This window comes from Oncorhynchus tshawytscha, linkage group LG08 (assembly GCF_018296145.1).
Source record: "Oncorhynchus tshawytscha isolate Ot180627B linkage group LG08, Otsh_v2.0, whole genome shotgun sequence".
Classification (NCBI taxonomy): domain Eukaryota; kingdom Metazoa; phylum Chordata; class Actinopteri; order Salmoniformes; family Salmonidae; genus Oncorhynchus; species Oncorhynchus tshawytscha.
In genome coordinates, this window is record NC_056436.1 from 71,436,869 (window position 1) to 71,451,436 (window position 14,568).

Below are 14,568 nucleotides of genomic sequence, written 5' to 3' on the forward strand. Positions count from 1 at the left end.
TTTGACCTTTCAACAGGGACTTTTATTTATTTTTAAAATAATTCATACAAATGCATACAGTCACAAACATCTCTTTTTGGATATTGATTAACCAAAAATAATGATATTTTGTAATATATAGTATGTATACTGTATATTGCTAACCTACTACTTCACCAGAAGAGAGGCAATGTATGTCTGCTACTAATTGTGCAGCTGGGAGCTGCTTCTCTTCTCAGACACGTTACAATCAAGTCACACTGACACAGGCAAGCAGTACGTCAGGTATGCACAAGACAGGGGGGGGTCTTCTCTCCCAAAATGCACAGTTTTAACATTTATACAGAGGCTGAAGACTACAGAACAACATGCCCCTTAAACTGAAAGAACAAATGGAACTTAAAGTATTTTTGCTAATATATAGACCAGAGGCAGGTGGGTAGAAAAACAAAGCACTATGTGGTGTAGAAGAAAAAGAACTAGGGAAACTCCATTTCCTGAGAACCTGTGCAAAAGCTGCCTCTTTTGGGGCTTGTTGGGAAACATATAAAACAAATATTCTATTGTCTTTTTAAAATCGGTTGGTTAGTTTTCACCCTTGTTTTTCTTTTAGACTGCACTACAAATAATTGTTTTCATATTTCTAAAAACTGTACACAAACAGTTACAATCATGTTATAATCAACTACTTTTGCTTTAACAAGAACCCATAGGACACAAACAGACATTCGCCCACGTTACTTGGACAAACTATAGTCTAAACAGTAGGATGGGCTTTAAAGGATATTTTTCTCTTTTCGAATCCACAATATTATTTGGGTTTTTTTTCTACACAAAAAAAAGTTTCAAAAAGACGACCGACTCCACTATGGTTGGACCAGATGAACTGTAATGGACCTCTGTGAGTCTGTCTGTTTCATGGCAGCTGTTTAGAACCCATGATGCTTCAGTTCCATTCCTCTTTGGGGTGATGAAGACCAGGAGAGTTCTATGGTTGGACAGAGAGCTCTGTGGGGCGGGGCTACAACTGGTCGTTGGGGTGCTGATCCCTGTCCAACTCTGATTTGCCTGGCTGGCCCGGCGAGGGGGCGCGAGGGGGGTGGGCGGCACTGGACAGGCTGTGTGTGATGGGCACGGCACTAGGAACGATCCCCTCTACAGGCGGAGGGAGCCCCCCAGAGGCCAAACTCACAACACCAGGAGGGTATCTGGGAGGAGAGGATGCCCAGAAAATGAGTCACCAGCATCAACAAATAACACCCAACATTTTATTTTGGCCTGTGCAAAATATGCATACAGTGCCTGTATCTACATGTTATTCTGTACCAACAGTGGATGTATTACCTGTATGCCCCATTGACCTCAGGGTGACTGACAGCAGGGGTCATACTGGCCCAGTGACTAGTCTGGCTTAGGAACTCTTTATTCACACAGTTCTTCAGGCTGTCTGGAATACGACCTGGAAGCAGGAAACAGTCACTGATGAAGCACAATGTGCTTATTGGGGAGTTGTTATTGTGGCTTTGCTGTTGTTTATTAGTGAGAGGGGAGCCTGACAAGAATCCACCCGAGAATACCCATGCTTAGTGTTATGGTGTTACCTGAAATGGCTCGGCGGATCTCCCTGGCTGCCTCCTCTCTCATCTCAATAGAAGCCTGTTCACTGTACCAGGCAGCGTGGGGAGTACAGATGAGGTTTGGAGCATCTTTCAGAGGGCCCTGGTTGAAACTGAGACAGAAGGAACATGGGAATTTATTGTTAACATCACTTCAACACAGTATCATATAAATAGCAGTAGAATGAAGACAGTAGAATAATTTAAAGTTAGCTCACCCGAAGGGCTCTGTCTCGTGGACGTCCAGGGCCGCTCCTCGGATCCTCCCCTCTTTCAGGGCCTGTGCCAGGGCTTTCTCCTCCACCAGCCCCCCTCGGGCTGTGTTAACCAGGAACGCACCCTGGCGCATCTACAACACACCATATAAAATATGTAGACCGTGCAGAACACAACTGTAAAGGACATGCTACATTGGTCTTCTTAGTAGATTTAAATCCCCCAGTGCAGTGACATGGATCCAGTAGGCTTCCGTGCGTGAGTGTCTATATATTTCTGTCTGTGTACGTGCATTTGCGTGTCACGGCCCCGACCTGTTTGATGGTAAAGTCGTTGATGAGGTGGTGGTTGTGCTCGTTGAGGCTGCAGTGGAGGGTGACACAGTCGCTGTGGAAGAGCAGGTCCTGGAGGGTGTTGACGCGCTGCAGGCCCAGGGCTCGCTCCACCCCGTCAGACAGGTACGGATCGTAGAATATCACATTAAACCCAAAGGCTTTGGCTCTCAGTGCTACAGCCTGGCCAACACGACCTGAGGACAGACAATAACATGGACATTTGAGTAATACCCAGACAAGTAAATAGTTACAACAAAGAGATACAATAAAGATTCATTCCTTACACATTCACTATGCATGTTTTGTAACACATCACAGCTCAAAATGGCATACAGAAAGGCCATCGAACTCTACTAAACAAGCCCATATTTAAAGAACCAATTTCTTATTCATTATACCGACCATGTTATCTTCAGCTAACAGCCAGTTGGGCAGTGTAATACAATGTACAGGTGCAGGATCTTAATTTGAGCCAGTTTACTACAGCAGGAAAATAATCCTGCAGCAACAAGAAATGTGAATTATTATGTGGATTATACACTGCTCAAAAAAATAAAGGGAACACTTAAACAACACAATGTAACTCCAAGTCAATCACACTTCTGTGAAATCAAACTGTCCACTTAGGAAGCAACACTGATTGACAATAAATGTCACATGCTGTTGTGCAAAAGGAATAGACAACAGGTGGAAATTATAGGCAATTAGCAAGACACCCCCAATAAAAGGAGTGGTTCTGCAGGTGGTACCACAGACCACTTCTCAGTTCCTATGCTTCCTGGCTGATGTTTTGGTCACTTTTGAATGCTGGCGGTGCTTTCACTCTAGTGGTAGCATGAGACGGAGTCTACAACCCACACAAGTGGCTCAGGTAGTGCAGCTCATCCAGGATGGCACATCAATGCGAGCTGTGGCAAGAAGGTTCGCTGTGTCTGTCAGCGTAGTGTCCAGAGCATGGAGGCGCTACCAGGAGACAGGCCAGTACATCAGGAGACGTGGAGGAGGCCGTAGGAGGGCAACAACCCACCAGCAGGACCGCTACCTCCACCTTTGTGCAAGGAGGAACACTGCCAGAGCCCTGCAAAATGACCTCCAGCAGGCCACAAATGTGCATGTGTCTGCTCAAACGGTCAGAAACAGACTCCATGAGGGTGGTATGAGGGCCCGACGTCCACAGGTGGGGGTTGTGCTTACAGCCCAACACCGTGCAGGACGTTTGGCATTTGCCAGAGAACACCAAGATTGGCAAATTCGCCACTGGCGCCCTGTGCTCTTCACAGATGAAAGCAGGTTCACACTGAGCACATGTGACAGACGTGACAGTCTGGAGACGCCGTGGAGAATGTTCTGCTGCCTGCAACATCCTCCAGCATGACCGGTTTGGCAGTGGGTCAGTCATGGTGTGGGGTGGCATTTCTTTGGGGGGCAGCACAGCCCTCCATGTGCCCGCCAGAGGTAGCCTGACTGCCATTAGGTACCGAGATGAGATCCTCAGACCCCTTGTGAGACCATATGCTGGTGCGGTTGGCCCTGGGTTCCTCCTAATGCAAGACAATGCTAGACCTCATGTGGCCGGAGTGTGTCAGCAGTTCCTGCAAGAGGAAGGCATTGATGCTATGGACTGGCCCGCCCGTTCCACAGACCTGAATCCAATTGAGCACATCTGGGACATCATGTCTCGCTCCATCCACCAACGCCATGTTGCACCACAGACTGTCCAGGAGTTGGCAGATGCTTTAGTCCAGGTCTGGGAGGAGATCCCTCAGGAGACCATCCGCCACCTCATCAGGAGCATGCCCAGGCGTTGTAGGGAGGTCATACAGGCACGTGGAGGCCACACACACTACTGAGCCTCATTTTTACTTGTTTTACGGACATTACATCAATGTTGGATCAGCCTGTAGTGTGGTTTTCCACTATAATTTTGAGTGTGACTCCAAATCCAGACCTCCATGGGTTGATAAATTTGATTTCCATTGATCATTTTTGCGTGATTTTGTTGTCAGCACATTCAACTATGTAAAGAAAAAAGTATTTAATAAGAATATTTCATTCATTCAGATCTACCATGTGTTATTTTAGTGTTCCCTTAATTTTTTTGAGCAGTGTAATTAATGGAAATGTTTGTAGGGGTTGATACATTTTTCGTAAGGGAAAATCAAGTCTGAAATGTCAACATGGAAAGCCTTTTTAAACCTCAAATACACTTCAAGTTTTAAATGTCCTGCATTGGAGGAAAATTATCCTGCAACGGGGTGATCATATGAAGATCCTACATCTATAATATAACATTGTACTGTAATATCTCACACTAACCGAGGCCAATAATGCCAAGTGTCTCCCCACGGATCCGCGCCGCCCCAGACGCCACCTCCCTGATCTGCTCCACACTCTGGACCCGGGTGCCCTCGCGCAGCGCCTGGTGGAGCCACGTGGTCCGTCTGTACAGGTTAAGGATGTGACACAGTGTAGAGTCTGCTGTCTCCTCCACCGATGCTGCTGGCATGTTACACACTGCTATCCCTATTAGAGGACAGGACGAATGTAAACAGCTACAGTACCAGTCAAAAGTTACAACACACCTACTCATTCAAGTGTTTTTCTTTATTTTTACTAGTTTCTACACAGTAGAATAATAGTGAAGACATCAAAACTATGTAATAACACATATGGAATCATGTAGTAACCCAAAAAGTTTTTAAACAAATCAAAATATATTTATTTTATAAATGGATTATAAAGAGCCACCCTTTGCCTTGATGACAGCTTTGCACTCTTGGCATTCTCTCAACCAGCAACACCTGGAATGCTTTTCCAACAGTCTTAAAGGAGTTCCCACATATGCTGAACACTTGTTGGCTGCTTTTCCTTCACTCTGCGGTCCAACTCCTCCCAAACCATCTCAATTGGGTTGAGATCGGGTGATTGGGGAAGCCAGGTCATCTGATGCAGCACTCCATCACGGTAAATAGCCCATACACAGCCTGGAGGTGTGTTTTGGGTCTGATAGTGGGACTAAGAACAAACCAGACGGGATGGCGTATCGCTGCAGAATGCTGTTGTAGCCATGCTGGTTAAGTGTGCCTTGAATTAATTCTAAACAAATCAGACAGTGTCACCAGCAAAGCACCATCACATCTCCTCCTCCATGCTTCACGGTGGGAACCACACATGCAGAGATCATCCGTTCACCTACTCTGCATCTCACAAAGGCACGGGGGTTGGAACCAAAAATCTCAAATTTGGACTCAGACCAAAAGGACACATTTCCACCGGTTTAATGTCCATTGCTCGTGTTTCTTGGTCCAAGCAAGTCTTCTTCTTATCGATGTCCTTTAGTAGTTGTTTCTTTTCAGTAATTCAACCATGAAGGCCTGATTCACGCAGTCTCCTCTGAGCAGTTAATGTTGAGATGTGTCTGTTACTTGAACTCTGTGAAGCATTTATTTTGGCTGCAATTTCTGAGGCTGGTAGCTAATGAACTTATCCTCTGCAGCAGAGGTAACTCTGGGTCTTCCTGTCCTGTGGCGGTCCTCATGAGAGCCAGTTTCATCGTAGCGCTTGATGGTTTTTGCAACTGCACTTGAAGCAACTTTCAAAGTACTTGAAATTTTCCAGATTTACTGATCTTCATGCTGTTTCTCATTGCTTATTTGAGCTGTTCTTGCCATAATCTTCTGTATACCACCACTACCTTGTCACAACACAACTGATTGGCTCAAACGCATTAAGAAGGATAGAAATTACACAAATTCACTTTTAAAAAGGCACACCTGTTTACTGAAATCCATTCCAGGTGACTACCTCATGAAGCTGGTTGAGAGAATGCCAAGCATTTGCAGAGCTGTCATCAAGGCAGCTTCAATCTTTTTTGGTTACTACATGATTTCATGTGTTATTTCATAGTTTTGATGTCTTCACTATTATTCTACAATGTAGAAACTAATACAAATAAAGAAAAACCCTTGAATGAGTATGTGTCCAAACTTTTGACTGGTACTTTTTATTATGCAGATCTGAGCAATTGCACTTTATTTAAATAGAATATCATAACTTGCAGAAAATAATAGAAGATTTCACCTAGTGATCAGTTCACAGCCTGTAAGTCTTTAGGTGGACATCCATAGTTGAGAGAGAGCACAGCAGGATCTCACCTAAATCTCCAGCCGACTTGATATCGATGTTGTCAAAGCCGCTGCCTATGCGGACAATGATCCGCAGTGCCTTGAATTTGTCAAGGTCCTCCCTCATTAGTGTGATGGTGTGGTACACCAGAGCTCCTACAGCCTCGTTCAGTACCTGCCAACACAACGCTATGAGGTTTAGTACATCAGAGCTCCCACAGCCTTGTTCAGTACCTGCCAACACAACGCTATGAGGTTTAGTACATCAGAGCTCCTACAGCCTCGTTCAGTACCTGCCAACACAACGCTATGAGGTTTAGTACATCAGAGCTCCTACAGCCTCGTTCAGTACCTGCCAACACAACGCTATGAGGTTTAGTACATCAGAGCTCCTACAGCCTCGTTCAGTACCTGCCAACACAACGCCATCAGAGCTCCTACAGCCTCGTTCAGTACCTGCCAACACAACGCTATGAGGTTTAGTACATCAGAGCTCCTACAGCCTCGTTCAGTACCTGCCAACACAACGCTATGAGGTTTAGTACATCAGAGCTCCTACAGCCTCGTTCAGTACCTGCCAACACAACGCTATGAGGTTTAGTACATCAGAGCTCCTACAGCCTCGTTCAGTACCTGCCAACACAACGCTATGAGGTTTAGTACATCAGAGCTCCTACAGCCTCGTTCAGTACCTGCCAACACAACGCTATGAGGTTTAGTACATCAGAGCTCCTACAGCCTCGTTCAGTACCTGCCAACACAACGCTATGAGGTTTAGTACATCAGAGCTCCTACAGCCTCGTTCAGTACCTGCCAACACAACGCTATGAGGTTTAGTACATCAGAGCTCCTACAGCCTCGTTCAGTACCTGCCAACACAACGCTATGAGGTTTAGTACATCAGAGCTCCTACAGCCTCGTTCAGTACCTGCCAACACAACGCCATCAGAGCTCCTACAGCCTCGTTCAGTACCTGCCAACACAACGCTATGAGGTTTAGTACATCAGAGCTCCTACAGCCTCGTTCAGTACCTGCCAACACAACGCTATGAGGTTTAGTACATCAGAGCTCCTACAGCCTCGTTCAGTACCTGCCAACACAACGCTATGAGGTTTAGTACATCAGAGCTCCTACAGCCTCGTTCAGTACCTGCCAACACAACGCTATGAGGTTTAGTACATCAGAGCTCCTACAGCCTCGTTCAGTACCTGCCAACACAACGCTATGAGGTTTAGTACATCAGAGCTCCTACAGCCTCGTTCAGTACCTGCCAACACAACGCTATGAGGTTTAGTACATCAGAGCTCCTACAGCCTCGTTCAGTACCTGCCAACACAACGCTATGAGGTTTAGTACATCAGAGCTCCTACAGCCTCGTTCAGTACCTGCCAACACAACGCTATGAGGTTTAGTACATCAGAGCTCCTACAGCCTCGTTCAGTACCTGCCAACACAACGCTATGAGGTTTAGTACATCAGAGCTCCTACAGCCTCGTTCAGTACCTGCCAACACAACGCTATGAGGTTTAGTACATCAGAGCTCCTACAGCCTCGTTCAGTACCTGCCAACACAACGCTATGAGGTTTAGTACATCAGAGCTCCTACAGCCTCGTTCAGTACCTGCCAACACAACGCTATGAGGTTTAGTACATCAGAGCTCCTACAGCCTCGTTCAGTACCTGCCAACACAACGCTATGAGGTTTAGTACATCAGAGCTCCTACAGCCTCGTTCAGTACCTGCCAACACAACGCTATGAGGTTTAGTACATCAGAGCTCTTACAGCCTCGTTCAGTACCTGCCAACACAACGCTATGAGGTTTAGTACATCAGAGCTCCTACAGCCTCGTTCAGTACCTGCCAACACAACGCTATGAGGTTTAGTACATCAGAGCTCCTACAGCCTCGTTCAGTACCTGCCAACACAACGCTATGAGGTTTAGTACATCAGAGCTCCTACAGCCTCGTTCAGTACCTGCCAACACAACGCTATGAGGTTTAGTACATCAGAGCTCCTACAGCCTCGTTCAGTACCTGCCAACACAACGCTATGAGGTTTAGTACATCAGAGCTCCTACAGCCTCGTTCAGTACCTGCCAACACAACGCTATGAGGTTTAGTACATCAGAGCTCCTACAGCCTCGTTCAGTACCTGCCAACACAACGCTATGAGGTTTAGTACATCAGAGCTCCTACAGCCTCGTTCAGTACCTGCCAACACAACGCTATGAGGTTTAGTACATCAGAGCTCCTACAGCCTCGTTCAATACCTGCCAACACAACGCTATGAGGTTTAGTACATCAGAGCTCCTACAGCCTCGTTCAATACCTGCAAACTCAACGCTCTCAAGTTTAGTACATCAGATGACAGTTATACAGCACTCTTCAATAAAAGAAATAGAACTAAAGTAATGTGTCATCCGAATGCATAGCAATTCATTAACCATAGCGGTGTTGTTGTTCCATAGGCCCTACTATTATTTGACCATGCTGGTCATTTATGAACATCTTGGCCATGTTCTGTTATAATATCCACCCGGAACAGCCAGAAGAGCCCAAACAACTACCTCTTTCCCTACTGTTTTTTATTTATTTATTTTGCTCCTTTGCACCCCATTATTTTCCCATTATTTTTATTTCTACTTTGCACATTCTTCCATTGCAAATCTACCATTCCAGTGTTTTACTTGCTATATTGTATTTACTTTGCCACCATGGCCTTTTTTTGCCTTTACCTCCCTTATCTCACCTCATTTGCTCACATCGTATATAGACTTGTTTATACTGTATGATTGTTTTACTCCATGTGTAACTCTGTGTCGTTGTGTGTCGAACTGCTTTGCTTTATCTTGGCCAGGTTGCAATTGTAAATGAGAACTTGTTCTCAACTTGCCTACCTGGTTAAATAAAGGTGAAATAAAATAAAAATAAAAAGAGGACTGGCCACCCCTCATAGCCTGGTTCCTCTCTAGGTTTCTTCCTAGGTTTTGGCCTTTCTAGGGAGTTTTTCCAGGCCACCGTGCTTCTACACCTGCATTGCTTGCCGTTTCGGGTTTTAGGCTGGTTTTCTGTACAGCACTTTGAGATATCAGCTGATGTAAGAAGGGCTATATAAATAAATTTGACTTGATTTGACATGGGCTCTCCATTGGGCTCTTGTAGTGGTAGCCCAGCTATTCTCACCACGTTTGATGTTCCATTTCATGATCAGCCCAACTGCAGCTAGCACCATACGCTCTGCCACTTCTCCCTTTATACGCTGTGTAAAGCCACCATGTAGCTCAATTAAACTGAAAGGGGATATTTTAATTAGGCAAGGAGCTGGGTGGTTATGGGCCTGTGAAAGGGAATGAGGAGAGAATGTGGGTGCCATCTGTTTCTGCAGGGCCAGGGAGAGCTCAAAGATTCAGCCTGCCATACATTCAGAACCAGAGCAGGAGAAAACACACACTGGGAATCAGTACTACAGGAAGTATAGATGGCCAGTTTTCCTCTGATGTTTCATTTTGCTTTGTTGCACTGTGGGAAAAACACTGGATATAATCAAGTCTTATTATATTACTATTATTTTTCACCTTTATTTATCTAGGCAAGTCAATTAAGAACAAATTCTTATTTACAAATGGCTGCCTACCAAAAGGCAACATAAATTAAAATAAAAAAGATAAAGTCTATTGTACTGTTCTGTTAATTAGGAAGATTCCATTTATTTTAACTGAAAAATGTATACTTGTCAGGCTCATTTCTGTCATTGTAAATGAGTTGTTTATGTCATTGTTTTTAGGACATTGTTGATTACAGTGTTTGAACAAACTTGTTTAACAGCACAGGGTCTTGCATATAATATGGTAAACAAATACTGTTTTTAGGCCAGGGTGTCTTTTTTAAGTCCAATTAACTTGAAACTGGTAGCATGTAAATGAGGCTGAGCAGACAGATAACATGTAGAGCATGGCAGGACCTTCTCATGGATCTCCTGGGTGGACTGGGCATCACAGAAGGCCACAGTGGCCACGTCTTTCAGGATGGGCATCTCTATGGTGCAGTCACGTCCATCCAGCAGGGCCACCAGGGGCCGGGGATGCATGGGCCCATTCATAATTGGGGGCCGGATGCCTGTAGACAGAGAGGATGGGTAAACAAACTATATTTGACATCATAGTCTACTGTAAAGGACCGCTCACAGACAGTAAGTCTGGAAAGAGGTATGTCTACAGTATGGGTTGTGATATGACATGGCAGTGTGGGAAAATTGCAGCTGTGTTTATGATCTTGCTTACTATTTTCCACCTAAAACCACAACAAATCCAGTAGTCAGTTGGTATGTTAATGATTCACATGCGAGTAAACAAAAATCCCAAAAGGGGTCTCATACTTTATTTGGGTTTCAGAATTATTTGCGGTTTTTAATAAGTCAATATTGCATCCATGACTGGAAAGCCATTTAAAATGTCATAGGTCATCTTCATGCATGTTTTTGAAAAGCAGCTAGGAGCAGACAATTGCCTTTCATAGAAAATTAGTCACTAAATGAGAAACACCCCCTGATGGTGCAATTCATCAAATTAGCCATTCAAACTATGGTGAGAGCGGTAACTAAACTTTACATGACATTTACCCAACTGCCATGCTCGTATCAACTATAAAATGACTAAATCACTTCAGTGTGAAACCAATATAAAAGAGCAACTGTGTGGGTCAATTGCACTACGGTTCACGCACAGAATAATGCAACAGGAAATCCTCTGTGCATCAAATTGTTAGAATGTCACATTTTCTACACTGATGCTACTCATTGTCCCAAATAATCTGTGTTTTAACTGTACATCCACTTGTTTTGGAAGATAACAGTAACAAGGGGACTTGTTACTCTCCTACACAATTCAGTCTTCTGGATTAACACGGGTGTTAGTCCCAATATGAGCACCAGTTCTACATGGTATTCCACCTGCTCTAATGAGGGATTCATGTGAACACATCAACGGGGAGAAATAGATCCCCATCATCACTTTACTGACACATTTACAGACCCCGTTCTAACTGGAAGGAAATATCTTTCATTCCACTGGAGGATATGACCTTGTGAGAATCAGGAGGAACGACCCTTGGGTCCAATATTCTAAACAGTGTCTCTCGTGGACCTAAGGGTTATCCCTCCTTCGTCTGCTACAGTGAACTGTCATCTATGCTCATACAGTCAAAGCTACTTCCTGAAAATAAGGTCAGCACCTCAGAAAGCCCCAGTTGTGTTCTACAAGGATATCAGAGCTGTCCTCTAACATGCACATGTGAAATGTTTCAAACAGAGCCATTTTATTTATTAGACCATTTTTTTAGTGAGCATGCCAGGAATCAACCCATTCGATTTCAATACAGCATAATAAAATCTATATTTGCATTCATATTAAATGTAGCATTGTAACTGTAACCACCATAGGGAGAGGGAAAATAGTGCACCTGTGAGCAGCTCGAGCTGTGTGATTTATGATCAGAGCCAATCTGGCACAAACATGGCGTGACCGTCTCTACCCACTGTTGTTCCCACAGGAGATCTCCCTCCCAGATGAGCCAGGGGAGTGTAGACACACCCCTCTCCTTCAGCTCACTCCCTCATCAGCTACCAGTGCACACACACACGCACACCTGCTCATACACCGATGCGCACGTGTGCGTACACACACACAGGCAAACTCTATCACACAAGCACTCTCTCACATACACAGACACATTTTTCAGTCATGTTCTTCAAAGATGACAAAAATGCCCCCCCCCAAAAAGAAGAACAAACCATGCATGTTTTATCACCACTATCATGACAATCCATGGCCATAATGATATGAGAGCTTTGTATTGTGGTAATTCGGCCAATTTGAGCACCCCAGGGGTGAATTGGTGTGTCAATTTTAATGAGATAAGACACGATCCTTTGATCACAGAATCAAAGACCCCTACGAGCTCAGACATGAATAATCATACAAAGATCAATCATGAAGATCAAACAATACCTCCAATGTAGACAATATGCTGCTGTTGTGAATACAAGTAAACAAAATGTCCAAGTAACAGACACCAGTATGAAAACATTCACAATAGCAGCATCAGTACTAAGCACCTACAAAGCTGTTTTCTGTACTTCCTGAACCTGAAGTATTCCCCTAGTAGACTGTTCTAGAATCAAAGTTTCCTTCTCCCCTGAAAAGGAGAATGAGGAAGCAAGTCAAGGCCGGAACTGGAAATACCGTTCCCCACTGCACAATGAACAGGAAATATGTGCTGTGTGTGTCCTTGCCTCACATTTTTAGGGGGAAATAGTACTGTCCTTCATCCCACAGGAGGCTAATCGTTCCCTGGATCAACACAGAAAGGCTCTAACCCCTCACACACATCTCCTCTGACCAGGTCCAAAACAGCTAAACAGAAACATATTCGGGAGTGGAAAGCAAGTTATTACAGCATTGTAAGTGGCTGAATGGGAGAGATGAAAGATAATGGAGAGAAAAAGAGAGAGAGGGGAGGAGGGAAGGAAGAGGGGGAGGGGAAGGTAGAATACTGTACAGCACACTGAACACACAGATCTGTGTCCACACCACACAACGCAATCACAGTTAACATTTGGTCCCATGCACAAAAGGAAAGGTAAATGTTTACCTAAAGGCAAGCCTTTGTTCAGCAAATGCGAGCTTCCCATCTTTTTCCCCAAAAAAGGACATTCACTTCAGCAAGACATCATAAATCCACAGCATATGGCGGATACTTGAATGTTCTTCTTCCTTTTCCCCCTCAGTGACAAACATACATATGCTCCCCCTTTTTTTAACTTCCCTTATGCTCCCTCACTCTCCCTTCCTTCCTCACTTTCTATTTCGACTATCGCTCTCTGTCACACGCGCGTGCACACAGAATGCAAGTGTCACTGCATTTATGGGAGTGGGAGATCGAGAGAGAGAGAGAGAAAGCAGCCGCGTGAGTGAGGTGGCTGAAAGAAAATGAGAAAAGAAATGGGGTGGAGCTAAGGCCACACGAAATGTATCTTTTGTTTTCCGAAAGAAGGCCAAATGTAAAGTGTTATGCAATAACAGAAGATAGGTTATAGGCAACAGGCAACAGAAGAAAAACAAACGCCCTAAAATAAAACGTGTAACTTCAAATGTGATACATGATAACTTTGCTGAGTTTCAGTTTACAGTGATTGGTGTACATTTGCTGCATATCAACACAAAGATGTGTAATAACATAATAATAACATGATTGATTTGTTTGTCTTTAAGATTTAAAACAAGCATTATAAAACCTACACATCTTTAATTATCAATTGTGATTACATATTTGAAATAAGTTACCATATGGTTTCTTAGTAAGTATGTTTAAAACCATATATATCTTGACTCACTGTTAATGACTCTACTGTGTGTACAGTACATGGTGTACCTAAGGTGTCATTGTAATTCATGCTCCTGAGATGGTCAGTAACTACATGTGATAAACACAAAAAAAAACTCTTATTTAAATGACAGCTCCAGTGTGTCACCGGTGATTATCCAGAGTCACAAAAGTCTGAGTCTTTATGGTAAAAATAACGAGGTAAATACTTTGGGATTAAAAACCACAAGGTTAATTTGATAGCACATTCTATTATCAAACAAATACTGTGTCCCAAGGCTCTCTATGCTGGTTCACACCCTGGCCAGTGATAGTTCTTATGTTGCCATTTTTTAAAGAGCTATTCACCTGGCCACTGCAAAGCAAGTGTTTTTTTCTGCACAACTTCTTACAAGCGAATGCTGGAAGGTAAACAGATCTCCACTTGTGCTTGAGTGGAAAAGACTTAAGTGGGAGACTTTTGTTTTGCGACTTCATTCCAGCAGATCTAGCACAGCATGTACTCTAACATGTGTCCCATCCAGGCTGCATCGCTGTATCATAGGGATAGATAACTCATATGAGCTTAATTCAAATATGCCAGAAATGTTTCATACGCACAAATAGCTTGTTTCTCTCAAAAGGTTGTGCACAAATTTGTTTACATCCCTGTCAGTAAGCATTTCTCCTTTGCCAAGATAATCCATCCACCTGACAGGTGTGGCATATCAAGAAGCTGAATAAACAGGATGATCATTACACAGTTGCAACTTGTGCTGGGGACAATAAAAAGGCCACTCTAAAATGGGCAGTTGTGTCACACAACACAATGCCACAGATGTCTCAAGTTTAGAAGGACTGCAGGAATGTCCACCAGAGCTGTTGCCAGTAATTGAATGTTAATTTCTCTAACATATGCCGCCTCCAACGTTGTTTTA

General features: G+C 44.0%; 1 protein-coding gene and 1 long non-coding RNA gene across 4 annotated transcripts in view; both read right to left on the reverse strand.

Moving 5' to 3' along the window:
• The window catches only part of LOC112256011 (C-terminal-binding protein 1), a 20,279-nt gene continuing 5,711 nt past the window's right edge, over positions 1–14,568 (reverse strand). For 2 of the 3 annotated variants that reach the window (XM_024428933.2, XM_042325895.1), the window contains exons 3-10: positions 10,233–10,387; positions 6,301–6,445; positions 4,463–4,669; positions 2,126–2,340; positions 1,814–1,944; positions 1,581–1,708; positions 1,324–1,438; positions 1–1,187 (exon numbers count right to left, since the gene is read on the reverse strand). In XM_024428933.2, the coding sequence (XP_024284701.1) occupies positions 1,001–1,187; positions 1,324–1,438; positions 1,581–1,708; positions 1,814–1,944; positions 2,126–2,340; positions 4,463–4,669; positions 6,301–6,445; positions 10,233–10,370 (1,266 nt within the window). In that variant the 5' untranslated portion in view covers positions 10,371–10,387 and the 3' untranslated portion in view covers positions 1–1,000. Of the gene's footprint in view, positions 1,188–1,323; positions 1,439–1,580; positions 1,709–1,813; positions 1,945–2,125; positions 2,341–4,462; positions 4,670–6,300; positions 6,446–10,232; positions 10,388–12,919; positions 13,264–14,568 lie in introns of those variants that run through there. The other variant, XM_024428931.2, reaches the window with a different exon arrangement.
• Positions 6,452–8,835, reverse strand: LOC121846927. Its single transcript, XR_006083928.1, has 3 exons — positions 8,542–8,835; positions 6,727–7,198; positions 6,452–6,681 (listed from the first exon to the last, which is right to left on the reverse strand). It is a non-coding gene; the product is annotated as an uncharacterized LOC121846927 (long non-coding RNA).